The sequence below is a fragment of the Pistacia vera genome, unplaced genomic scaffold, assembly GCF_008641045.1.
Source record: "Pistacia vera cultivar Batoury unplaced genomic scaffold, PisVer_v2 Contig108, whole genome shotgun sequence".
Lineage (NCBI taxonomy): Eukaryota > Viridiplantae > Streptophyta > Magnoliopsida > Sapindales > Anacardiaceae > Pistacia > Pistacia vera.
The window spans coordinates 163062-189909 of record NW_022195115.1 but is presented as its reverse complement, the minus strand read 5'-3'; the positions used below and the strand labels follow the sequence as shown (position 1 = coordinate 189909).

The window sequence follows — 26848 nt, the reverse complement described above, 5'->3', positions numbered from 1 at the left end:
CTGTTCAACATATGCACAATCTTAACTAAAAGGGCAGAGTACCTCACTTGGGGTTTATTGTATTAGTGCGAAAAATTCACGAACCATAAAAAGATTATAAAATAATATATGGGATGAGAACTACAAGAGTGTTAGCTCATGATTGATGACAGTTTCCAATTTTGCGACATAGCGAGTTAGCGTAATAAATAAGGATAGTGCTCGACGATACTTTTAGAACTGATAAACAAGTCTCCATAACAGAAATTTAAGTCTTAAATCTGAAAAATTCATTCAATATTCTATATCTTAAAAAAAAAAAACAAATAATATGTTTATATAGGATGGTTACAACCAACCCTAACAAGACTCTAATTAAACAAGGAAATAAAATTCTACTTAAACACGAAAACTAATTAAAACAAGAAATCTCAACTGTTGACTAATTATAAAATAAGAAAGTAAAATTTAACTAAATTAAAACTTCATAAATCAACTAAACTCCTAATTTAACACTATTTTCCTTACATCATACTCTCCCTCTTAAAAATAAACTTGTCCTCGAGTTTCAATCTGGTGAGTGATACTTGAAATAGAGTAATAAGTCCTCATTTGGAGCAAATAGATAACCTTTGTCATTGATCTTCCTAGGAGCATTGTAATCCACTATATATAGTCTTCAAGTCACAATCGAATGTCATCGATGTTTCATCCTTTTGATCCTTAACTTGAATGTGTTCTTCTTGCTCAAGTTTCTCCTTTATGACAACTTACTTTTGCTCAAGCTTCTCCTTTAGGATTGTTTGCTTTTGCTCTAGTTCAATATTCTCTTCTTGGAGAACTCGTTCAACTTCAAGTCATGCTCAATCTCCTATGATGTGTGATCCTCAATTTGTAACATCTCATGATCTTCGTTGGCTTTAGGAAGTACTTTATGCTTCTTATCTTCTTCCATAACTGGTGAGCCATGTATTCTCTGAAGAAGAATTCATTTTTTAATTCTTAATTGTGATTCTACATCAAAGGCTAATTGAGGAACATCAAGCAATGTATGGTCAGGTCGTAAATCAATTTGAGCTCGTATGTTTACATTCAACCCATTAAAAAATCTTAAAGCTACTCTATATGGATGTTCATTATAGTCAAGGCGGAGTAACAACCATCGATATTCAACAATATATTTTCGGACAGATCTCTGACCTTGATGGCATCTCTGGTACTGCTAGAACAAGATCTGCTCATAATCAAGAGGAAGAAAATTCCTTTGTAACAAATGTTTCATCCTATACCAGTTTCTAACTGGTGTTTTCCCCTCGCGAAATCTTATGGATTATAATCTTTCCCACCATGCAGAAGCTCCTCCCTTCAACCTACATGCGACCAGTTTCACCCTTCTCCCCTCTAGGATCTCCATATATTAAAAAAAACCTATCTACTTTTGCCATCCAATCCAAAAATTCCTCAATATCTAAATTTCCTCAAAAGCAAGGGATATCTATCTTTAATCCGAATTTGTTGGATTCTTTGTCACCATACTGATTTATGTCATACCCCATGTTCCTTTCAGGTTCTTCATAATAACCATCTTCTTCGTCTGACTCTTCCACATAAACTGGCTATCTACGTCTATTTGCAAAAACAGGTCTGCCAATAGGCCGTCTGTGAGCGGCATCATCCTCGATATGTTGCCTTTCAACATCCCCATTTCTATTGGCATCTACGCTCAAAGCATCAAGTCGATCTGCAATTTCTTCAAAGTGTCATTCCAAACGCTAGAATCTGAGATTTATTCGTTGCTCCAAAGCTCTCAACGCCCCTTACGAGGTCTCAGCTCCCTGATCTTCATCATGAGAATGGTTGCCGCCACCTACAACTTCATCACTTGCCATTAGATCAGACGAATTTTGCCTCCTCTGATACCAACTGACGCAGCAAGTTAGCCTGATAAAATAAGGATAGTGCTCGACTATAATTTTAGAACTGATAAACAAGTCTCCATCACATAAACTTAAGCCTTAAATCTGAAAAATTCATTCAATATTGTATATCTTCAAAAGAAACACATAATATGTTTATATAGGGTGGTTACAGCCAACCCTAACAAGACTCTAATTAAACAAGGAAATAAAATTCTACTTAAACACAAAAACTAATTAAAATAAGAAATCTCAACTGTTGACTAATTATAAAATAGAAAAGTAAAATTTAACTAAATTAAAACTTCCTAAATAAACTAAACTCCTAATTTAACAATATTTTCCCTACATCATTTTGGTTAGGCCATACTTTAAAAAAAAAAAAAAAAATGATCATCGGAGTTGTTTAGGTCACCACTTGCACTTTAACTAATCTCCCAGACTGAAATTACTAACCGAGTAAAAGCTCTAGTGGCTACCNTCCACATAAACTGGCTATCTACGTCTATTTGCAAAAACAGGTCTGCCAATAGGCCATCCATGAGCGGCATCATCCTCGATATGTTGCCTTTCAACATCCCCATTTCTATTGGCATCTACGCTCAAAGCATCAAGTCGATCTGCAATTTCTTCAAAGTGTCATTCCAAACGCTAGAATCTGAGATTTATTCGTTGCTCCAAAGCTCTCAACGCCCCTTACGAGGTCTCAGCTCCCTGATCTTCATCATGAGAATGGTTGCCGCCACCTACAACTTCATCACTTGCCATTAGATCAGACGAATTTTGCCTCCTCTGATACCAACTGACGCAGCAAGTTAGCCTGATAAAATAAGGATAGTGCTCGACTATAATTTTAGAACTGATAAACAAGTCTCCATCACATAAACTTAAGCCTTAAATCTGAAAAATTCATTCAATATTGTATATCTTCAAAAGAAACACATAATATGTTTATATAGGGTGGTTACAGCCAACCCTAACAAGACTCTAATTAAACAAGGAAATAAAATTCTACTTAAACACAAAAACTAATTAAAATAAGAAATCTCAACTGTTGACTAATTATAAAATAGAAAAGTAAAATTTAACTAAATTAAAACTTCCTAAATAAACTAAACTCCTAATTTAACAATATTTTCCCTACATCATTTTGGTTAGGCCATACTTTAAAAAAAAAAAAAAAAATGATCATCGGAGTTGTTTAGGTCACCACTTGCACTTTAACTAATCTCCCAGACTGAAATTACTAACCGAGTAAAAGCTCTAGTGGCTACCCCTATTAGCAGTCAAAGAAAGACTCAAATTCAAAGCCTCTTGAATAATACACCTAATAGTCACTCTCAAACCACTCGATCACCTATACTTTTAAATTTTACATGCTAGATTAAGGCACCACGTTTTTTAAAAAAAAAAAAAGTATAAATTTTAAAACTAATTAAAGAGGGGAAAAAAAAAAAGGAAAATTGAGAGAGTAAACAATTTGTAACTTATAAACTGAAGAAAAAGGGCCTCATTCACTTTGATGCTCTCAGAATATATAAATTATAAACCTCAGTCTCAGTGATTCATAGTGACAGTGATGATGACATAAGAATATAACACATGCGAAAATATTTGGAACAATTATCCAACAAAAACTTTAATCATCATTATCACAAGGGCATACAATGGCAATTGGGGGATAACAAATGCTTTTCCTCAAATTAATATTATAATCTAAAAGAAGAAAACTATTCAATCTTGGAGCAAGAGTCACCTCTGTCACCTAATTAAGTCCCACCTTCTTTTAAAAGTTCTTCTGGCCGATTATGGACAGCGGATCCCCCATTCTGTCAACAGATTAATTTGTCTTCCAAGTAAACTTTTCATCAAATTTTATAGATCTGACCATCATGCTCTCATTCAGTGTGAAGCTGTCAACTATTATATATACATATGGTAGGGAGGGCTAGATTGTCTGCAATTGAACCTTCCCGCTGGTCAAGGTGATAGAGAGGAGCCATGCTGCAAAGGAAGAAGCTGCCATGGCTTGACCAAACATCTGGGGGCTATTAAATGCCCTAGCTCAGAGATACATTGTATGCTCCACCTTCAAGGAAATTGAATATAAAGAGAATGTCTTTTACAATCTATTTTAATTATTACCTTTTATTTTAGTAATCTATGGCTTTACACATACAATTAATATCATTTCTTTGCCAAGTTCTGGTGTGTCAATATATAATATATCTTGCTCAATCCATAAGAGTCGAATGATTTAATAACTTAAAACGTAGAGACAAATTTCGAGTTTTCCCCTCTATTATATAAACTAACATGAATATTTTATAGTATGTTTGTAACAGCAAGTATTTGATATAACTATATCTTTTGAGACATAATAAACTAATAGATATCTGTTTTATCTATATCTTTTGAGACATAATAAACTAATAGATATCTGTTTTATTAAATATATATAAAAGTAAATTAATTTTAGTTATATCCTTAAAAAAAGAATAAAAAGAAATACCTCGACTAACCAACAGTTCTAAAATATATATGTACTACAATTCGAAGACAGAGCTGATCTCCCCTCAGAATCATCATAAAAAAGTTAGACAAATAACTGGTTTTAAATATGAAGAAATATGATTACTGACCATATTTCTCTTCTGACATTTTACTGATCTTTTAAATGACCTTACATTTATGCAAATTTTCAGTCACTTTACCAAACCTATTTTGACATACAAAAATCTAAAACCATCTGTAAAAGTAGGTCCTAGAATGATCTTCCCTGAAACCTAATACGACAGTCTCTATTTCTTCCTCTGAGTAGCTCATGACAGACGTGGAAGTTCTTGATCAGCAAAACCCAAAAACTTTTTATCTGATGAACGCCCAATCCTATCCACAAAAATATATTTTTTTAATATTTTCCAAGTCTAATCTATCATATCATATAAATGGTAAAAATTCCAACCCAAAAACAAAAAAAATAATGCAAAAACAAAAATCTAGATCATCATCAACAATATATAATTATATTGGTGACCAGAAAACAATTGAATAATAAGCTGATAATCTTTTTATTGGAAACTGAAACAAAGCGAAACAAAGAAAAGTTATAATTAATATACATTGAAAACCATGTTGCTCTTCTTCTCAATCCTTCTTTCTATCTTCTTTGAAGGCCCTATCTTTAAATAACACAAAAAAAAGGAACTTAAAAAGATTCACAAACGTACAGTCTTCCTACCTTCAAATTACAAATAGAACTTGTAGTTCAATCTAGAAAGGTGGGCGCGTGTGAGCCCAACCATAAGCCTCGTGTAGCTGACCGCCATTTGGTAGTAGATTTGGTGGCAGATTATAAACAGGCATTTGTGAAGGATCATGAAGAGGAGTGTGAGTGTGTTGGCCACTGCTACCAATTTGCGGAGTCGAATTATCAGCAGCCCCTTGGATCTGTCCTTGACCACCAGTCTCTTCCTCATCTTCTAGAGGCAATCTCTCGTACGTGGCATTTGCAAACGTGGCAGCTATGACCATCACAGGGCCAGCTGCCACCAGTTGCCCCACCACAGTCCCTCCCACCACGTGACCCTGTCCGCCCGCTAAGTACACCGTTAGCCCAGTTGAGCCTGGAGGAGCTGGTCCGGGCAAAAACGCCCCGGTCAACGAGAGAATTTCAAACCTACCAGGCAGTGCCATCACGGCACCGGGTGATGCTGGTTGCCTCAGTGTCACGTTGGCCACGGAGCCACTGCCACTAAGCACACAGACGCCACGCTGTCGCCTTCTTGCGAATTGGGCTACACATTCTACCACATCAGCACCACCACCCACCTCCATGACATGGCTGCGGAGAGAATTAGGGCTGTCCCTGGTTACGAAAATTGGTGGTTTGGGTTTGTTTTTTGATCCGGGAGGCCTGCCTCGGGGTCTTCGGTTGCCAATTTCAACTGCTCCCTCTCTGGGTTCATCGCCAGTGTCTCTGTCTTCATCTTCATTGCTTTGGTCATTACTGGTTTCGTTTACAGAGATTTCAAGGTCACGTTTGTGTAGAATCGGTGAATTTGCAGCCGGGTCCATTCCCGGCATGCCCACTTGATTGGTCCACCAAGGGTTAGCCATTTTTGCTAATTGTGGTAAAAGAACAAATAAGAGAAGAGGATGATCGATCAAAGAATTAAATACCCTTTAAGGGTTGCGTGTTTGTTTATATTTTGTGTTCTTTGCAAGTTGAGGGTTTGAGATCAGAAAGTCAAACTAGAGCTAAACAAGAAAAAGAAGATTAGGTTTGAAACTATGGATTGTTTCTTATATGCTACTGTGGCTCAACCTTCACAGACTTAATGAGAGAGAAGGTAGAAGCTGGTTAGAGTCGAGATCGAGTACTGAAGAAAGAGAGGTAGTAAGAAGAGAGAATTAGATGCAATTGGTAATGGAATCAAGTAAAGGAGAAGAGAAAAAAAAAGGAGGTCTTTAATTTTCAAGATGAAGAAGAATCTGAAAGATCAATGACCCAGAAGTGATCTCAATGAAGAGAACAAATTAAGAACAGATGCAAAACCCTCGATAGAATCAATTAAGAGAGCACCCACACTTTGAGACAGGTAGACAATAAACAAATGCAGTGTGAGAGAAATTTTACAGTTTTTAAAACAGCATACTCAAAACACAACAATCAATCAAATGTTTTTTTTCCTTTCTTTCTTTCAAAGCTAGCTGTGTTGTGTTGTGTTGTGTTGTGATTTGGGGAGTAAGTATTTCTTTTTTATTTAGATAGTGTACATACCTGAAAATCAAGTTATAAATACAAATATAAGCTCTTCTTTTAGAGGTCTTTGAAATTAGGGTTTCGTGGGGTCGCGTGCGAGTGGGAAGTTGGGAAGCACGTCGTTTGCTCGTGCCCCAACATATGAATATAACAGAGAAAGAGAGAGCTAAATTAAATTGAATTGGATTTGGGGCCATAAATAGTATTACTGCTCATAGCCTTTCAGTGTCTCAGTTTTTTTTTTTTATTATTTTTATTTTATTTTAACAATAGTGTGTTCGAATAATTTATGTATACTTAAACTAATTTTTCAAGATCCTAAAATTAACAATCGATTAAAAATTCTAATGATTACCCTTATTAACAATCGAGGTGGAACTTAAACTCAAGACTTCTTTAATAATATACCCAAGAATCCCTATTAAATCACTCGATCAACCAAAAATAGTTCAATGTCCCGGTTAAATTGCCCATATCCTTGAATTTATTCTCAAAATTCTCGGGTTAGCATGATGTCTTGTCGAACAACTCTAATTACACACCGTGAACTTAATCATATAATTAATGAACCCCTTTTACCTACTAACTAATTGTCTCACTCATTGTGCAAGTTGTAAGAATTTGAAGAGCAGGTTGTGAAACATTTCAAGTTCATCTGTTTCTTATGTAAGAATGTCAAATTAGTTGGAGAAGGGATTCGTGGCAACACGCATTAGCAGACAGCATGAAGGTGTTGTTTTTTCCGGTAGAAGAAGTAGGTTTCAAGCTGTCGATCACATGAAGATGTTCAAGACGGTGGTTAGTAATGATATCAAATCACGATTAATGCTGGTAACTAATGATGGTAATAATGCAAGGATCGTATCAAACCACAAAAAATTAGATATAAATAAGTAAATAAATGGTAGTGAAATTTTTTTTATATAAATGTAATGCCATAATGGTAAACAGTATATATATTTTTTTGGGTCAAAATTGCACAAATTTATGTAGACAAATCTTATTTAATGATATATGATTTACTAGAGGATAGTTTTAAAAGGATTCATTGTGCACGTGAGGAAATTAAATATCTAAAATAATAATAAAAATAACTTTATTAATATATATATATATATGTACACACTGGTAAGAAGTATTATTATATATATAGGAAAAGAGTATTTTATATATATAGGAAAAGAGTTGTAAAGCTGTCCTTTCTGACTATTAAAAGAGAAATAGTGAAGTTAAGGGGATTAAATATTTGATTAGGCCAGTTGTCAGCCCAGGCAAATTTTAGTTGAATATTAAATCGCAGTTGAAGTATATTAAAATCAAGTGTTGCTTTGATCAAATGTAATTAATTAGCTGAGTTACAGGATAGAATAATATATCCCTAATTAATTAGTTTTATAGAGAGAGAACACATGAATATTTTTATAGGTAAAGCTAAAATACTTCAAATTCCAAATAAAATTAGGGAAAAGGCACTGATTCATCGCCTTCAATCTAGTCTTGTTGTAAGACTGTGTATACCAAATTAAGATCAAGTATGGTTTTGGAGCATCCAAGACCAGCAATTCTTGTTTTGATCAGAGATGCGACAATTAATTGAAATTGGAATTCAGTGACCACTTCTTTGGTACTTAGCTAGTCTTGAAAGAGGTTCAAAGAAAGAATTTATTTCCAACAATTTGAACCTCCTTTTGTTGTGCATATGCAACTCATTTGATAAATTATTTAATGGTAATTTGTGTCTCTGTTATAAACAAATATAAGAGCATGATATTCTTGAAAGTAATTATAGTACCAGATATAGGCCGGCAGTTGTTCCATTTGTCTCCCGACGGATGATTATATTAATGTATGCGATTAATATATTTCAATTTCAATTTACAAAACATATGGATAGGTCAATTTGAATGGTCAATGCAATGTGCAGTGAATTTGTAACAACAAAAGGAAACATATATTGGAAAATTTTGGACAAATAGCTCACTAATAATGTTACATCAAATAATATGGTATACATTCCAAATAATTTCTTTAATTTCTTATTCTATGTATTATTTTATATAACACTGATATGTTCAAGATGAGAATTTTATAAATGATACGATAAGACATAATAGAACACTAAAGATTAAAAATTTGAAATAGCACTTAAAATGTATCGTTTTTTTTTTTTTTTTACTGATCGAGGTGTTCAAGCTAATTTATGCACACCTTAACTAATCTTTCGGGATCTTGAAGTTAACGATCGAGTAAACTCTTTAGTGACCATCTCTCTTAAAAATTGAGGGGAATCGAACTTAAGATCTCTTGAATAATATACTCAAGAATCTCTATTGTCTTATCCAATCACCCAAAGGTGATTATTGTATAATATTACTTATTCACCTGTTCATACCCGTTCATATCTAAAGAATATTCACATTTTAGTAACAAGATAGGTTTATAATCAATTTGAAAACATAATTGGGTAAGACCAAGGAACTTACATCAGAGTTATCAATTAAATTTACAAGCAAATAAAGTTGTAAAGCAGAAAAAAGATACCAAAAGATATCCTGACAGAGACTTAGTGAAATCCAACGAAGGAGCAATATATGAGATTGAGAGTCAGCATCAATACATTGTGGACCGTCCAAGTTGCGTTGTCTTTAAATAAATGTTTATTATATATGTCAACTTAATTTGATTGAACAAGTTAAGGATTCGGCAGTTAGTCAAATCTCCACGGAGATGGAGGGCTCTAATCAATCCCAGAAAAGCGGTTGTAACATGAAAGTTGATAATCCTTTATTTTGACAGAATGAATTGCACCTGTAAAGTGTTAAACAGATTTAAAAATTACATGCAATATGAAAATACATAACGATAAAATAGATAATTTTTAAAGTGGTTCAGATGTCAAAAAACGAATCCTACGTTCACTATATATGTATTAATGGATGGTTATAATCAGGTCGCGTAAAACGAACTGAGTTACAGTCTAGAGAGAATTGAAATACAGAGAGAGAGAGTCTGTTTTCGAAAACTAAAAATAAGCGAATCCTGCAAATAAGAGAGAAACCCTCTATTTATAGTCGAGAGATTCAAGGTAGTAATCATGATTCTGTAGTTGGGCAGGTGTGGTACAATTTCTAACTTGCTTCCCATTGATTGTTTGCACAAGAGATATCCTTAAATTACGTAAGGCTTGGACAAGTGGACAATTCCTAGCCACTCACAAGCCAGACTTTCACCTGCCACACTGACAACAGCCTTACCTCTTCCGTCCTTGCACAACATGACAGCGTCTAGATGACACAAAATATTCATGAACTCTGATTGACCTGACATGCGCTTACGTCAACCCTTATTCTTTAGGCATAATAGAAGTTATTTGCGGCTATCCTTGCAGGACTCAATTTTTTATGTTTAATTGGGTGGCTGTGAGTGACACATAACGGATTATCTGAATTGCAGATATCTCCTGTGTAAACTACTGACATGATTTCTCACTTCCAAACAAATTCTTAAACCCAGTTGTATGGTTCATTGATTAGAATCCACAGTTCATCAACAGACTTACAAAAAGTTTTATCGTAAAGTTTTTTTATTGAATTTTCTGTGTGATTAGCCATCGAGTTGACGAATTGTCATGGGTTGGTTAAGATCCTTCTGCTTCAGGTTGGCTTCAAATCTTGTGAAATTACCAGGTCATCTTTTGACTAACTGCCGGCCCTCCTTAGGATTTGTTATTTTGATGCTTTAAACAAGTAAATCCTCAACAATTAATTAATTAATTCAGGAGTCATGAGTGGAAATGATGTAATTAAGGGTTAGAGGTTAATTAATGTATATAAGCAAACCTTAAAGATAGAAAACTATGATTGCCAGCTTGAAAACATTACTGTATTAATTTTGTGAGGACCAGAAAAGAATCGATATGGGATTAAAGTAAACCTTAAACTTAAAGATAGAAATCTATGATTGCCAGTTTGAAAACATTATTGTATTCATTTTGTGAGGACCGGGAAAGAATGGATATGGGATTAAGTAAACTCGACATGGTCACCAGCTCAGGTAACAGAATAGCTGAGGTTAGGTTACAGATACAACATGCAGGTCACTTGTTTGATCATCACATATTATGTTCCCCGCCCTTCTCTTTTAGGTATGTCAATAAGAGTAATACAATTCACTTGTACACCAATCTTCGCATTTCAAATCTTTTTGTAATCCTGATTTTTAAATTGTTTCAGCATCTTATGTTACCATTCTATACAAAAATTTATACAAGTCTAGAAAGACTAGTATTACGTTACAAAATATTTACGTAAAATTTGAGAATTTTAGACAATATTATTGAATAAATTCTATTGATCTTTATATCGAATATTGTTTTAAAACCCAACCCGGCCCCGCCAGTTGGACCGGTTCGATCGAGATCCAGCCAGTGAGCCAGGCCAAGAGAGCCTAAAAACCGAGGGGGCTATTTCACCCAGATTCACCCGGGGTTGGACTGGGGGTACTGTAGCAACTCATCGGTTCAATCGGTTTTTGGAAAAAACAGATTGAATCAAAATGCAAACAAAGGGCAACTTTCGGCCGACGTTCAAAAGGCAAACATGAATCGGGGTTAGGGGGTTTTGAAAGGTGGATCACCGTCAGTCGAGAGGTGGTGTTTGATTAAGTTTTAGTCGTCAGAATTTGGTCAAGAAACGGCGAAATCCTAGCTTGTGATTGCTGGCAATTGGTGGGTGGAATGGCTTGGAAACTTTGGGGGTTTTGTAGGGGAGTAGCTAGTGAGTCTAAGGGTGGTAGTGGTTGGAGTTGCCGTCGCTCAAAACGGCCGGAATCCGACAAAGGAAAGTCAATCGACATGATTTCCATGGCCAGCGATCGGTGAGTAATGAGAGGGGATAAAGGGTATGGTTTTGAAGAGGAGATGGTGGGGGTTCCAATGGTGGTGGCAGGTTTGATTTTGGTTGAGAAAACAACCAAAAAAAAGGGGGGAAGAAGGCCAACGTCAACACGTGTTAATGTGCGCCGGAAACAATCACCAACTCACCATGCTAACTTTCACAGATACAAAAATTTTGAATTTCTTTTTATGTGACACATCACTAGTTTGACCCAACGATTAAACCGGTCAACCGAGGCTTCTTTGTCGAGTTTGGCTTTAGGTTGGTTTTTAAAACATTGATATTGAGATATAGTTCAATTGTGTATCATATGTTTAACATACCTTATTATTGTTTGAAAAAGACCTATTTTTGACTTTGAAAGAGCTAACCGTTGTTCTTGTACTTTAACAATATTGATGAACTTTGACAATTTGCATTATGCCTCAGCCATAAATAAACTGTCGTTAGGGCAAACTTTTGGTGGGAAGATGTTGTTCGGCCTATCCATTAAATGAAACTGCCAATACTGCCGTTCCAGGTTGCGAAAGTGACATGAAATCTACTTTCATATCTTGTTTTCCTTTAGTAGTAGAAAATCCGAGACACCATATCCAGTATTTTTGTCAAAGGATAGTGAAGACGTGTCCCTAGTTTGGCATAACCAACCCTGGTACCGAAAAGGAAAGGCAACTTTTTCAGATTCCAGGCAAAAAAAAAATAAAAGACTATCATCTATCTCTCATCTATAACTGTACAAGTACTGACAACAACAAATTGTCGGCAAACAGGACATGACATAAATGGTCAACATGTTCTGAATATTCTTGCCGTCCAACCATTCTTTGTAAGCTGAGGGAAAATCTCTATGGCGCCATGAGTGGATTTACACCACATTCTCATTAAAAGAAAAAAGGTCTAGGACACATCCAAATCACATGATTGCACTCGGTGGAACTTCCCATCACCTAACGTCAGATTTCAGCAACCAAGCTTTTTATATTTCTGCTTCAACCATGCATGAGAACCCTGAAAAGAAAAGAGCTAATCAGCGTCAAATCAACAGACTACACATAACAAGAACATATCTCATTCCTATAGATCAGTTAAGACATTCAAAAAATTCTTACCCTAATGAATTTTCAGAAGGTATTAATCCGTTTTAGAGAACTAACCATATCAAATTAGATATATACAGTGAGCGCAAGGAAATGTTCAATAGTCAAACACAAATTCAATGAAAGTAACTACCCATGACTGGATCACTTGCCTAATGAGATAGTATATAACTAAGAAGGCAACAACAAAAGATGCCACAAGTGTACATATTCTCCGGTTGGATTTCTTCTCAAACACCTACATAACAACAACAAATTATAATCAGCCACTTTCCAAACAAGTACAATAATAAAACAGATACAAACATCTATTAAGAAGAATTGGGATACTTCAACTTTAATTTGTGACACCAAATCATAGTCATCTATCCATTGCAGTCCCATGGTTTAAAAGTTAATGAATAAGAGATTTGGTATAAAGAATAACTACCTTCACTCTTCTCTTAAAAACTGTTGAATTACAATAGAAATTTTCATAAACTTGATGTCAACATTTTAAGTTAATTGCTTATACGAAAATAGTCTCACCCTATGAAGAACAGCAAAGCATATTAAAAATAGTAGAGTAGATTTAATTCCAATACCATCTTAAACCGATCCATGGTTCCTGACATTATACCCCTCGATGCATCCATGCTGTTGCCCTGAATTTTCAATACGGTCCACTCAAAACAAAGCAAAACAGTTTTCACCATAGAAATTGATGTTTGAATCTGAATTAGCTGTACAATACCATTTGGTCAAGCAAACGATTATGACTCTCCACCTCCTCATGTACATCACCTGTTAACTGAAAATGAGAAAAAAACACATTAAGAAACTTAGTATAAGAAAATTTATCTTTAAGCCATAAGACTATGTTTTCCCTTCATTGTTCTCTCTTTTGGCTTTCCCAATAGGAGCATGCACATTTTTCATGAATCAAATGTTCCAACAAATCACCAATTTAATTCCTGCAGTGCAAGTACTTCCTATATCATTCATGGGAAAGTGTGCACAAATATACATAGGCTGTAGACAACTTTCAACTTTCAAGGAGTTGATTCTGTAAGATACAATTACTGAACAACTTCAGTGCCTGTGGAAACTGTTTAGATAGACATTTCATGAGACAAGTTCGTGTATATAATTGAATATGAAAGAAAATGATCTTATTGATTCAAACTTACTCTCTTCAGAAAAACAACTCTTTCTTTCAAACTGTCAAGTGCTTTGTCGTTGTCATGCTCATTAACTTCATGGGAGTATGAGGAGGAGGCCTTAAGGCCACCTTCCTCAAGGCCATCATAGTCATCAAAGAGAGATGCTCTGCAAGCACGGTGTTCTCTGCATAAAAGTGGTCATGATACAATTTCAATATCTACATAAAAAACATCATGCATATAATGAAAATTATCCAAAGATCACAGAGATTTAAGCAATTTTTTGCAGAATGAAAAGAAAAAAATTGAGCAAGAAAATCTTCTTATGAGCCTAATACCCATCTCAACCCCAGCCCACCCTGAACAACTTGTTCTAATGTCGTTCAAGACAGCATCTAAAGATTAAACCAAACCTCTTTTGAGCACTAAATAATGTAAAAATCTTTTGCATACAAATATATTATCAGAAACAGCAGTTATCATATCCATTTGAAAATGAAAGAAAACAAGTAATAAAGGAGACTATTGTCAGCTTCATTTATATACAAAGGAAAGTCTGCAGTAAGGACTAGATATCAAGGGTGAAAACAGCCACACATTCATGGATATTCTTAACTTTTTATGTGGAAGAAATATGAGGAAACAAAATTCTCAAAGATAGATCAGTGCTGCATCAATAATCAAGGAAAATTTTCAAGTTTTGGCAATTTTTGAAATTTAAAGTACTTCAACAAGTGTGACACGGAAGGGCCTTAGGCTAGTAAAATGAAGATCAGAAAATTAAAGACTTGCTCTTCAGTGTGGCTTTATGAGGGGCAAGTATAAACACTGTGAAGGACTTCTTTTGTAAAGAAAACTAAACAAGAACATGCACTTAATATTAAGGCAGTTCACTATTATTTTTATTTTAAATTTTATTTATTCCCATTTATTTATTTATTTACTTTGGGTCTTAAAAATGTGTAATGTCAGTTCCATTTCCAATTTTTTAGGACACAAAACGGAAAACCAGAGAATGTATAACTAAAAAATTGAAAATTCAGAAATGAAAGGATATCTGTAGAGGCGTATTCTAACATAACAAGTCAAAAGTGAAGATATGGATAGATTTTTTAACCTATTAATCTCAATACTTCGACTATGCATCGCCGGTTCAAGCATCACGGAAATTAACATCATCATATTATGAATAAAAAATTTAGGTATTCATAAAATTGTAAAGAGATTTACGATTAATCATTAAATGCAATGTATTAAACTAGCACAACTAAACATGACTTCTGAATTGTTAATCTATTGTTTTTAGAGCTCAAAAACCCTAGAAACCAATCAAACGTATCTTCGTAACGAATAAAACAGATATAAATGTAAATATGAACCAATCGAGATAGAAAATATAAAAAATAGATTTAACAAAATGAATAATCAAGTGAATTGATTCTATAGAATAGAACTGAAATGAAAAACAGATGTATGGAGAGTCACTGTTAACGAACCTTCTATAACTCATGATTTGTTATCAGCAGAGCTTCAGCTTCTCTGCTTCTGTGATTCCGCGACTTGTTACAAAATGTAATAGATTGGTCAACAACAAATTTCAAATAAGGTCCGTTTGGATGCCGAGAAAATGCAAGAAATAGGAAGGCAAATGTAAATTGTACTATTGAAATATTTGAATTTCACATGTTTGTTTGGCGGAAAAAGAGATCACAAGCAGTTCTCACAGAATAAAATAGGGAGCCGAGACTGAGATTTGATTCGGAGTTAAGTCATGGAGTCGGTGCCTAGCAGTTAGCACTCAGGTTTAAATTGTTGCTTAACGGCCAGGAGATCGACTAGAGTGAAGAAAACGTCGGTGGCCCATATGGCCCAAACTTTTTAGCCCATTATTACACAAGTTTTGTGGTGTACCTCAATCTTTTCTATGTACAGCAACTGTAGAGAAGGTTGAGACTTGAGTATGTTTAAGGGGGATAATTAGAAAGCAATTGGAATGTATTTAGTTGCAGGATCCTGAAGTTGGTTTTTTTAACCCCACCAGGCACTTATGACTCCAATGTTAAGTTTGGATTAATTTTGTATACCCTTGTATCATTGTTTAATTGAAGCATATTTAATTTTTCTGGAAACATAAAAAATCACTCAGTTGATGTATACTGAATGATAGGTAAATTCCTGGAAGTATTGTTCGTTTTAAGCCTTGAGACCTACACAGTTTTGTTCTGAAAAAGTGTCTTTGGGTGATGAAGGTGTCCTTGTGCTATACAAATGACCAAAACTCTCGTCTCCTAATCAAGGTTTTTTAAAAGTTTGGGTGTGCTTTAAATTAAACGTTCACACAGGATATATGAAATTGATTCAAGAAAGTTTAGATGGAAAAATTAAATATAAATCATTATTGATAGTGGATTAATGTAAAGTGTTTTTGTGTCTACTTTATAGTATATAGTACAATAGATTAATAGTTGTACAAAAGTGAAAGCACTTTTTTAAAAGGATAGTATTTGGTCAAAATTTAGTAGTTGTATATGCGATAGAATGGCAATAAGGCTTTAGAAACATGTGGTTGATGAATGAGGAAAGTAGTGAGAGAAGGACGAATAATAATTAGTACACCGTATACGTTCACTCAATACCCTCTTCTACCACCTGTCAGAGTGTTGAATGCCACGTGATACGCACCTGCTTCTCTTGCTGTTTCCTTCATTTTTAGTCTTCCAAGGAGCTATTTCACATCAACCTTCACCATCACCTAGTCCCACTGCCATCAATTATATTTCAATTTTTTCTGTACAAACATAATTACGCATCTCAAACCATTATCTTCCTGCAATTCTTAGTGAACTCCATTGCATATTTTAGTGTATTTCACTTCATATCATCAACCTATTTCATCTGCTAAACCAAGAGAAAAGGACTTTTCATTGCATATCAATTGAAATATAGATGGTTAATGTTTAAACTTGGGCACTTACTGGGTTGATTTCCATTAGGTAGTGAGCAATTAGTTTTCAGCTTCTCTCCTCTCCCTTATACCCTCGTTCCTGTCCATGGGAATTTTTCTATATTAATGGTTAGATTTGAGTTTTGAAGAATGCTATGTATCTTTAAATCTCAGTTTTGCATCTCCAATAAAGTTACATGAATTATGTGATTCGTAAAGTCTATTGTTTTATACTTATAGTTCTCCAAAGATGTATTTGCCTCCAACAATACACACTTAAACATGAGCCAAAACAATAAAAAGAAGGTTTGGAAAAAGAAACCATACAAATACAAACATCAGTTCTAATGTTCGATCATGAAATCCCAAACAATATGTGCCAGTGCCTGTAAAAAATGGCATAGGTACACAGATGTCAGGACTTCTGAATTTTTCTGGGGCTCACTAACAGCTGTATACCGAAATGAAAAGCTCATGTAAGGGTCAAAAAAGTGTGCATGTGATTCTAAAGTTCTGAATGATGAAGACTTAAATTTCATCTACATGATTAAGATATTGTTGTCACTACTTTATTCACACCTCGAGACACAAACCAAATTGCAATAATTTTTGTAACCTTCAAGAATCAGACTAATTTACTACATTCAATAATTCTGTTCTAGTGTGTAATTGAAAGTATTTATTCGGCTACAATGGACATGGTTAACTGCATCTAACATGTCTGGATTGGATCTAGTGACACCCTTGTTAGTTCAAGATACAACATTCATACCATAGCAGAAATAGGCAACTGTGATGGCCACCAGAATAATGTCCCTTGAGCAGGTAGTGATCGCCAATGAAGATTATCAAGATTTACTGCATATTCAAGCACACAAGAATAAGAACCCTCCTTCAAGTTTTGGATGGACAGAACCACAAGATGTTTTCTAAAATGTTCATACGATTAGTTATAATGATATTAAAATTACTACTAAGAGATGCAGTCGAAATGAAGTTCAACCAAAAAGACACATGGTTTGATATCAGCCTCATTCACATCACACATGCCCAGAAAGATGAAGAGTAATTTCTCTGTTCATAAAATGAAGTTGGGAATTTAATTTGCGTCTTTTCTCCGGATCAGTGAGGCTATTATCGTTCCATAATGTCCCATAAAGTACAGAATAACTATCAAGTTTGAACTAAATAGGAAATTTCTCTGTTCAAACTTAAATCTGGATAATTTCCATTGCCACTACTTAAAAAATTCAGTGCAGAACTCATAATCAACCACTAGACAAAATTAAGTCTATATTAGCCACAGCATTCATCAGTTTGGTACAGTATAATACTTATCTACAACATCGGTTTTGTATAAGGCAGTCAATCAAGAAGAACCAATCACCAGCAGAGGATCAATGTGTTTCCACAGAGAAGAATTAAATGTAGAAAAAGAAAACACATATTTTTCCAGAAGAAAAAACAATTATAAACAGAAATATAAACACATTCTACAGAGAAGAATTACACTTCTTTTCCATATATAACTGGAATTATATACTTCAGAAGTCAAAACTTCTCGTACCTTGCAATAAATTACATCACTCAACTCCGGTCTTCAATAATATAAATTCTAGTGTGTGCAAAGCTCAGATATTCACATTTTGTTAAATTATCATCTGTGTCTTCATACAAGTATCAGGAGTGGAGGAAGATGCTCTACATGACTCTTTAAGGTATACACATCCAACAATGTAATCAATTCAAATAAGAAGCGCCATACTGTAATTGCCACTCCATGCAGTCCTCAAAATCAAAACTACTGGCACAGTCTAATAAGGCATTTTGCTGTTGTTCGTAGCGACATATGTAATTCAAGCCAACAAGGAGCTCACAGATGGCTGCTTCTGTCTTTTTCCTGTCAGCAAAATATAGTGTATGCAGCAGCAGAACATTTGTCCGCGTCACAATTTGCTGTTGCTCGAAATTTCGTTCACTTTGCCACCTGATCATATTATGAGCCAGTGGGGCAAGCCACTTCAGTATCCCATCAAGGGTCTCTTTCCAATCATGGGCAAGTGGAGCATCATATATTGCCAAATTTTTGATGTAAGACTTGAGATTAGTCTTGAGAGACATTCTTAAGCTTGCAGGCAACATCTGATATAAATCATCCCTAGCTTCCTCGCCAACTAAATGAGGGTAACGAAGCAGCTTCTCTATGACAATTATGACATTTGCATAATGCAAGGCAAGAGCAGAACCACCCACAGTAGAGGGAGAAGCATATGCGGTCAATCTGTTTTTGGGGGCAAAATGAGCACCGTTTGTCACGCCACACATAGACTGTCTCTGATCTACGCTGAAAGGAACACTGATTTGACTCCGGACAAAAGAACCAGAATGAATTGGCTCTCTCTTTAAACTGCCATTACCAACACTGCAACAGCCTGAAATTTGACTACTTCGTTCCTCACAATCAATCCCATCATCATCAAACTTCGAAACTGAACTGCTTAAACTAAGACACTCCATAAAAAGCCTTCCAGGGCTAGCCCCACACGGAACGTTAAAGTCATTCACTCGACAAAATGCTACTTCACCTCTCTTTGAGTCAATCCGAGACTTCAAACTAATCTCCCTTTTTTCCAGTCCACCTTTCTCAATTAACCCTGAATGATACCCATTACTACTACGCCTGCTGAGACCCCGTTTCAATGGCCCTGAAACCACTTGGACGTGACCCGAAACCTGTCTGCATTCATCCTTCACCACAACAGAATGTTCCTCACTCAACCCAAGAATGTCCCTCTCTAAAGCAGTCTCCCCAAAAACAACACAAATCCTAGCATAAATTGTACAAACAGTCCGAGCTAACAACTCAACAACCTTATCACAAGTCTGATTCCAAAGCGAAATTTCCTTAAGATGCCTCACATCCTGCTTCTGCCAAATCAATTTCTGCTCAAACGCTCTACGACTTTCTTCATGCTGATTCTGTTGAAACTTCTTAGACGTTTGTTCCAACTCATTCAAAACCTCCAATTCACTATACAGATTGGCAGTTGCATTCACAAACCTCTCCATTTTCCTCACCATACTCTCCATATCTTTAACCAAAAACCCCAATTCTTTAACATCAATAACTCCAGTCATAACATCATTATAAACATGCTCAAATCCTTGTAAAGCTGGTTCACAACATTTCTTCCCTAACCTGGACACAACACTAGCAACCCGGTTCAAGTCATCCAGCTTCTCAGCTAAAGCAAGCTGAAGAAGATGATTTTGATCAGTTGAAACCAAGTACTTAATCCCCTCAGAGTTCAAGATCTCAGCTTTCAGCTTGGAGATCTCTGAATCTGTTAAAGATTTATGTAAATGAATAGTCTTTGACATGACATTAGCCACTTCAAAAGAAAGAATCCCAATGAAGTGTTTAGCTTCATGGCTTTTTGGGCTCTTTTTTTTCTTGGAAGAAGGTTCAAGAAGGAGAGCGTGTTTAAGATTGCTACTTACTTGGTTTCCCATCTTGAGTATCCAAGGTTCTGCCACCATTTCTGCTTAGAGATCTGAGTTGGGTAGTTGGAGATTACACTCAAAAAAACAAAAAGCTTTCTGCAACAATTGATTGGTGTTGGAGAAAGTAAGAACAACGTGCAAGAGGAAAAATGAAAGTGATGAAATAAAGGAAGGGCGTGAAGTGGGAATCAAAAAGAAGAGCACCAGTGTTGCAGAGAAGCTCTCATTGTGTTTGTGTTTGTGGGAATCACTATTTGAAACTATACTTGAGTTTTTGAGGGTTTTAAAAATTGTCTTCTGCTACTACCATTCAATGTACTTTAATTGAATTCTGTTGACTTTTTTATTTTCTCCCTTTAAAATGTTCGATCATGAAATCCCAAACAATATGTGCCAGTGCCTGTAAAAAATGGCATAGGTACACAGATGTCAGGACTTCTGAATTTTTCTGGGGCTCACTAACAGCTGTATACTGAAATGAAAAGCTCATGTAAGGGTCAAAAAAGGGTGCATGTGATTCTAAAGTTCTGAATGATGAAGACTTAAAATTCATCTACAGGATTAAGATATTGTTGTCACTACTTTATTCACACCTCGAGACACAAACCAAATTGCAATAATTTTTGTAACCTTCAAGAATCAGACTAATTTACTACATTCAATAATTCTGTTCTAGTGAGTAATTGAAAGTATTTATTCGGCTACAATGGACATGGTTAACTGCATCTAACATGTCTGGATTGGATCTAGTGACACCCTTGTTAGTTCAAGATACAACATTCATACCATAGCAGAAATAGGCAACTGTGATGGCCACCAGAATAATGTCCCTTGAGCAGGTAGTGATCGCCAATGAAGATTATCAAGATTTACTGCATATTCAAGCACACAAGAATAAGAACCCTCCTTCAAGTTTTGGATGGACAGAACCACAAGATGTTTTCTAAAATGTTCATACGATTAGTTATAATGATATTAAAATTACTACTAAGAGATGCAGTCGAAATGAAGTTCAACCAAAAAGACACATGGTTTGATATCAGCCTCATTCACATCACACATGCCCAGAAAGATGAAGAGTAATTTCTCTGTTCATAAAATGAAGTTGGGAATTTAATTTGCGTCTTTTCTCCGGATCAGTGAGGCTATTATCGTTCCATAATGTCCCATAAAGTACAGAATAACTATCAAGTTTGAACTAAATAGGAAATTTCTCTGTTCAAACTTAAATCTGGATAATTTCCATTGCCACTACTTAAAAAATTCAGTGCAGAACTCATAATCAACCACTAGACAAAATTAAGTCTATATTAGCCACAGCATTCATCAGTTTGGTACAGTATAATACTTATCTACAACATCGGTTTTGTATAAGGCAGTCAATCAAGAAGAACCAATCACCAGCAGAGGATCAATGTGTTTCCACAGAGAAGAATTAAATGTAGAAAAAGAAAACACATATTTTTCCAGAAGAAAAAACAATTATATACAGAAATATAAACACATTCTACAGAGAAGAATTACACTTCTTTTCCATATATAACTGGAATTATATACTTCAGAAGTCAAAACTTCTCGTACCTTGCAATAAATTACATCACTCAACTCCGGTCTTCAATAATATAAATTCTAGTGTGTGCAAAGCTCAGATATTCACATTTTGTTAAATTATCATCTGTGTCTTCATACAAGTATCAGGAGTGGAGGAAGATGCTCTACATGACTCTTTAAGGTATACACATCCAACAATGTAATCAATTCAAATAAGAAGCGCCATACTGTAATTGCCACTCCATGCAGTCCTCAAAATCAAAACTACTGGCACAGTCTAATAAGGCATTTTGCTGTTGTTCGTAGCGACATATGTAATTCAAGCCAACAAGGAGCTCACAGATGGCTGCTTCTGTCTTTTTCCTGTCAGCAAAATATAGTGTATGCAGCAGCAGAACATTTGTCCGCGTCACAATTTGCTGTTGCTCGAAATTTCGTTCACTTTGCCACCTGATCATATTATGAGCCAGTGGGGCAAGCCACTTCAGTATCCCATCAAGGGTCTCTTTCCAATCATGGGCAAGTGGAGCATCATATATTGCCAAATTTTTGATGTAAGACTTGAGATTAGTCTTGAGAGACATTCTTAAGCTTGCAGGCAACATCTGATATAAATCATCCCTAGCTTCCTCGCCAACTAAATGAGGGTAACGAAGCAGCTTCTCTATGACAATTATGACATTTGCATAATGCAAGGCAAGAGCAGAACCACCCACAGTAGAGGGAGAAGCATATGCGGTCAATCTGTTTTTGGGGGCAAAATGAGCACCGTTTGTCACGCCACACATAGACTGTCTCTGATCTACGCTGAAAGGAACACTGATTTGACTCCGGACAAAAGAACCAGAATGAATTGGCTCTCTCTTTAAACTGCCATTACCAACACTGCAACAGCCTGAAATTTGACTACTTCGTTCCTCACAATCAATCCCATCATCATCAAACTTCGAAACTGAACTGCTTAAACTAAGACACTCCATAAAAAGCCTTCCAGGGCTAGCCCCACACGGAACGTTAAAGTCATTCACTCGACAAAATGCTACTTCACCTCTCTTTGAGTCAATCCGAGACTTCAAACTAATCTCCCTTTTTTCCAGTCCACCTTTCTCAATTAACCCTGAATGATACCCATTACTACTACGCCTGCTGAGACCCCGTTTCAATGGCCCTGAAACCACTTGGACGTGACCCGAAACCTGTCTGCATTCATCCTTCACCACAACAGAATGTTCCTCACTCAACCCAAGAATGTCCCTCTCTAAAGCAGTCTCCCCAAAAACAACACAAATCCTAGCATAAATTGTACAAACAGTCCGAGCTAACAACTCAACAACCTTATCACAAGTCTGATTCCAAAGCGAAATTTCCTTAAGATGCCTCACATCCTGCTTCTGCCAAATCAATTTCTGCTCAAACGCTCTACGACTTTCTTCATGCTGATTCTGTTGAAACTTCTTAGACGTTTGTTCCAACTCATTCAAAACCTCCAATTCACTATACAGATTGGCAGTTGCATTCACAAACCTCTCCATTTTCCTCACCATACTCTCCATATCTTTAACCAAAAACCCCAATTCTTTAACATCAATAACTCCAGTCATAACATCATTATAAACATGCTCAAATCCTTGTAAAGCTGGTTCACAACATTTCTTCCCTAACCTGGACACAACACTAGCAACCCGGTTCAAGTCATCCAGCTTCTCAGCTAAAGCAAGCTGAAGAAGATGATTTTGATCAGTTGAAACCAAGTACTTAATCCCCTCAGAGTTCAAGATCTCAGCTTTCAGCTTGGAGATCTCTGAATCTGTTAAAGATTTATGTAAATGAATAGTCTTTGACATGACATTAGCCACTTCAAAAGAAAGAATCCCAATGAAGTGTTTAGCTTCATGGCTTTTTGGGCTCTTTTTTTTCTTGGAAGAAGGTTCAAGAAGGAGAGCGTGTTTAAGATTGCTACTTACTTGGTTTCCCATCTTGAGTATCCAAGGTTCTGCCACCATTTCTGCTTAGAGATCTGAGTTGGGTAGTTGGAGATTACACTCAAAAAAACAAAAAGCTTTCTGCAACAATTGATTGGTGTTGGAGAAAGTAAGAACAACGTGCAAGAGGAAAAATGAAAGTGATGAAATAAAGGAAGGGCGTGAAGTGGGAATCAAAAAGAAGAGCACCAGTGTTGCAGAGAAGCTCTCATTGTGTTTGTGCTTGTGGGAATCACTATTTGAAACTATACTTGAGTTTTTGAGGGTTTTAACTTTTAAAAATTGTCTTCTGCTACTACCATTCAATGTACTTTAATTGAATTCTGTTGACTTTTTTATTTTCTCCCTTTAAAGCATTACTGGCCCTTTTAAAAGTACCCGAAGCAATTATTTATTTATACATATCATATTTTGGAAACAGATTTTTACTGCAATTTGGTACGCATAGATTTTAATTTTTGTTTTAATAAATGTTTTTAGATATTTCCATGAAAATTATTACATTCGTTTTAGAGTTATTTAAATTAATATGTTAATGATAATTTAATTCTGCGTTGGAATGAAGTTAGAGAACATTCAAGGATTATTAAAAGAAAATTTCCAAGAACTGGACTTGGAAATTATATACACCTTTCTACAAGGGCTATCACATTAAAAAAAAAAAAAAATTCTGCATTTCATATTGAATAAGTCAACGAACACGCTGCAAATTCAAATCTAATTAACAAATATATTAATTAATTGAATTATAAAGTGTGAGAAATTATGGGTGGTTCTTTGAGGATTTGGTATCCATCCCCACTGCCAGGAAAGTACTATACAAAGAAGTGACGGGTGCCTGAGAATCTGAGACGAAGTGGGTTTGACCTAAGATTGCTTTAGGGTCAACAAAAATAGAAGCTACCAAACCAACTTTGACTTGAATCCAAAGTTTAACATATATTTGATACACAAACTAACCCATATATGAATAAAACGGGCATCAATTTTTGGCTAAAAATATTTATTTCTAAACCTAATTATATGATCACAACAATTGGTGGCAGACAATATTTGGTGCCAAATCTCCTCCCAAGTTTGGCATTTAGGGCTTTCCAGTCAAAGATTACACACTGTATTTGGTTACGTAATTCAAGCTCTTCTCTTGCATATTGGTTTAAATGATTCGATGGAGAAATCTACAAGTTTTAGTTTCCATTTCAAATTGAACAATCTTTGACGAAGCTAGCAGAGGGTGATTTAAGTTGTAACTTCTCCATCTCCCAACTCTTGATAATATTCAAGCAACCCCTAACCCCACGTCGAAGTTTCAATTCTTTTCTCCATCAAACAAAAAGTAAAAGAGTGAAAATTCTTTGTCCCATCTTTTAGCAAAGACTTTGGGTTAGATTTGTTGATTAATAATGAAGGGAAAAAGAAGTTATTATGCATGAAATTTTGACTAAAGTTGGGTGGAGTTCGTCAAAAGTTAACCATAGTGGGAGTTGGTGACTTGTTTTTTTCATAGACACATCTCACTTACTACTTGAGAGCCAAGACCATCCATATGTATTATTTATGGATAGTCACTCTGCAAAAGAGATAAAGAAACAATCACATAATGACAAAAAGAAAACACGAAAAACAAAAATTATGAATTGGCTTCTCTTCTTGTAAAATATGTACTCTGATCTCCCAAGAGAACGAAGGTCTAATCAAATCTATCAAATTATTTGATAGATATGTACATTAAAAGGAGTTGGGCGCAGCATCCCAATTGCTTATTTGTTGCTGCAGCTTCTTTAAAATTGTATATAAAATAACCTATAACTTATCAAAAATTTCAGCCCATAAATCATGTGGGAGCTCACCTTCCATCTTTCAAGGGAACATGCTAATAACTTCATGTGGGCACATGAAGAATCAACAGCTAGCTAGGAAAAGCCCCACGTTTCAGCCACTCACATCTTCACATACGCCTAAAAATCAAACAAATAAGTAGGCTTACAACTTAATATTCCTCTGTAATTTAAGATATTGGACCATGCTTGTTTCTCTTTCTAAGAGCTGCAAGTACACAACATTGGCTGTCTCTGCTGCCACTTTTTCAACTCATGGACCTCTGAATTTGGGTTCAATATTGTTGAAACCTCAAGTTTTGGAGGGATATCTTTATCTCATAAGGAAGAGAGGACCACGTTTTCAGCTTTTGCCTATAATTTTGTGTTTGTGTGTGCCTTTGATTCTTCTGCTCATCATCATATGAAGGTGCATGTGGAAGAGCCGTGGTCCATCGTGTATTTTTGCTTTCTCTCCTTTTTCTCAAAAGGGAAGTTTGCTATAATGATGAATCATCTATTGAGTGTCTTGTTTAGCTTTTTCAACGCATTATTATTAAGTAATACATCAGTTTATTATTATTATCATTGCTATGTTTCTTGAGATACCAAAGTTTATTTAATCAAGACATCATTAGTTCGAATATTAAGGTCAAATTCCTAGTTTAACTACAACAAAACAAAATTAAGGATATAAATATGATGGTGAGGAAGCTGTAAACAAATCCACTATGTAGAAGAAAAGGACATGCATGTTAATGGAGAGTGGAGAAGATAAATACGTAAAAGCATATAAAGGGGATTGGTTGATAGTTACGAATTCCCAGCATTCTGCATGTAAGTTTGTGTTTGGACTAACTTTTGAGATGAGAATAAATGGGTAAGGCTGTTGAATTTGCCCCACAATCTGCTTTTGTAATGCATAATCTAGTAATTGGAAAGTCCTTGTCGTGGAGAAGGTAGTGTTAATTTTTTCGGTTATATAGGTGTATCTTTTTGACAATTGAGGAATTATCATGCCTTTGATTTGTTGATACTCAATCAAGGCAATTTGTTTATTCAGAAATCTGTCGGTTTAAAGGATAAAGGTCTATTTCTTGTCTTGATGTATGGTTTTTTCCAACTATTTGTTCAACTGTAGCTTGGAGTCTCTGACCCCCACGAAAAACAAAAAAGTGCAGCCTAGCCTGCCCACATCAATGAAAAGGCCTAGAGGGTCAAGCAATGTCGCCCAGCCCAATAGGCCCAAGTGAATA

The 26848-nt window shown here is 35.4% G+C and overlaps 4 protein-coding genes across 6 annotated transcripts; all 4 read right to left on the bottom strand.

Moving 5' to 3' along the window:
• Nucleotides 1-4518: 4518 nt before the first annotated feature.
• Nucleotides 4519-6285, bottom strand: LOC116133977 (AT-hook motif nuclear-localized protein 20-like). Its single transcript, XM_031419639.1, has 2 exons — nt 5137-6285; nt 4519-4784 (listed from the first exon to the last, which is right to left on the bottom strand). The coding sequence occupies exon 1, from the start codon at nt 6012-6014 to the stop codon at nt 5169-5171; it is 846 nt and encodes a 281-aa protein (XP_031275499.1). The 5' UTR covers nt 6015-6285; the 3' UTR covers nt 4519-4784; nt 5137-5168.
• A 5928-nt stretch (nt 6286-12213) lies between these two features.
• Nucleotides 12214-15601, bottom strand: LOC116134049 (bet1-like SNARE 1-1). Its single transcript, XM_031419698.1, has 6 exons — nt 15291-15601; nt 13822-13978; nt 13386-13442; nt 13237-13296; nt 12805-12890; nt 12214-12563 (listed from the first exon to the last, which is right to left on the bottom strand). The coding sequence occupies exons 1-6, from the start codon at nt 15302-15304 to the stop codon at nt 12545-12547; spliced, it is 393 nt and encodes a 130-aa protein (XP_031275558.1). The 5' UTR covers nt 15305-15601; the 3' UTR covers nt 12214-12544.
• Nucleotides 15602-17229: 1628 nt separating this feature from the next.
• Nucleotides 17230-20512, bottom strand: LOC116133411. Of its 2 annotated transcripts, XM_031419119.1 has the most exons (2): nt 18501-20512; nt 17230-17585 (listed from the first exon to the last, which is right to left on the bottom strand). In XM_031419119.1, coding segments are annotated over exons 1-2 (1779 nt in total). In that variant the 5' UTR covers nt 20279-20512; the 3' UTR covers nt 17230-17584. The 2 variants fall into 2 exon arrangements, with proteins under 2 accessions (XP_031274979.1, XP_031274972.1); XM_031419112.1 differs by lacking the exon at nt 17230-17585 and having other exon boundaries at nt 18019-20512.
• A 415-nt stretch (nt 20513-20927) lies between these two features.
• Nucleotides 20928-23989, bottom strand: LOC116133450. 2 transcript variants are annotated; one of them, XM_031419166.1, is made up of 2 exons: nt 22019-23989; nt 20928-21103 (listed from the first exon to the last, which is right to left on the bottom strand). In XM_031419166.1, coding segments are annotated over exons 1-2 (1779 nt in total). In that variant the 5' UTR covers nt 23797-23989; the 3' UTR covers nt 20928-21102. The 2 variants fall into 2 exon arrangements, with proteins under 2 accessions (XP_031275026.1, XP_031275018.1); XM_031419158.1 differs by lacking the exon at nt 20928-21103 and having other exon boundaries at nt 21737-23989.
• Between the last annotated feature and the right edge of the window lie 2859 nt (nt 23990-26848).

Bases quoted from the DNA above. Each gene is read 5' to 3' on its own strand.
- LOC116134049 (XM_031419698.1), bottom strand. The intron at 13,443-13,821 runs GTAAGTTTGAAT...TCTCATTTTCAG, and splicing joins GAGTTGTTTTTCTGAAGAGA to TTAACAGGTGATGTACATGA. The intron at 12,891-13,236 runs GTATTGGAATTA...GTTGTTATGTAG, and splicing joins CCATGGATCGGTTTAAGATG to GTGTTTGAGAAGAAATCCAA.
- LOC116133977 (XM_031419639.1), bottom strand. From the start codon at position 6,014: ATGGCTAACCCTTGGTGGACCAATCAAGTGGGCATGCCGGGAATGGAC.
- LOC116133411 (XM_031419112.1), bottom strand. From the start codon at position 20,278: ATGGTGGCAGAACCTTGGATACTCAAGATGGGAAACCAAGTAAGTAGC.
- LOC116133450 (XM_031419158.1), bottom strand. From the start codon at position 23,796: ATGGTGGCAGAACCTTGGATACTCAAGATGGGAAACCAAGTAAGTAGC.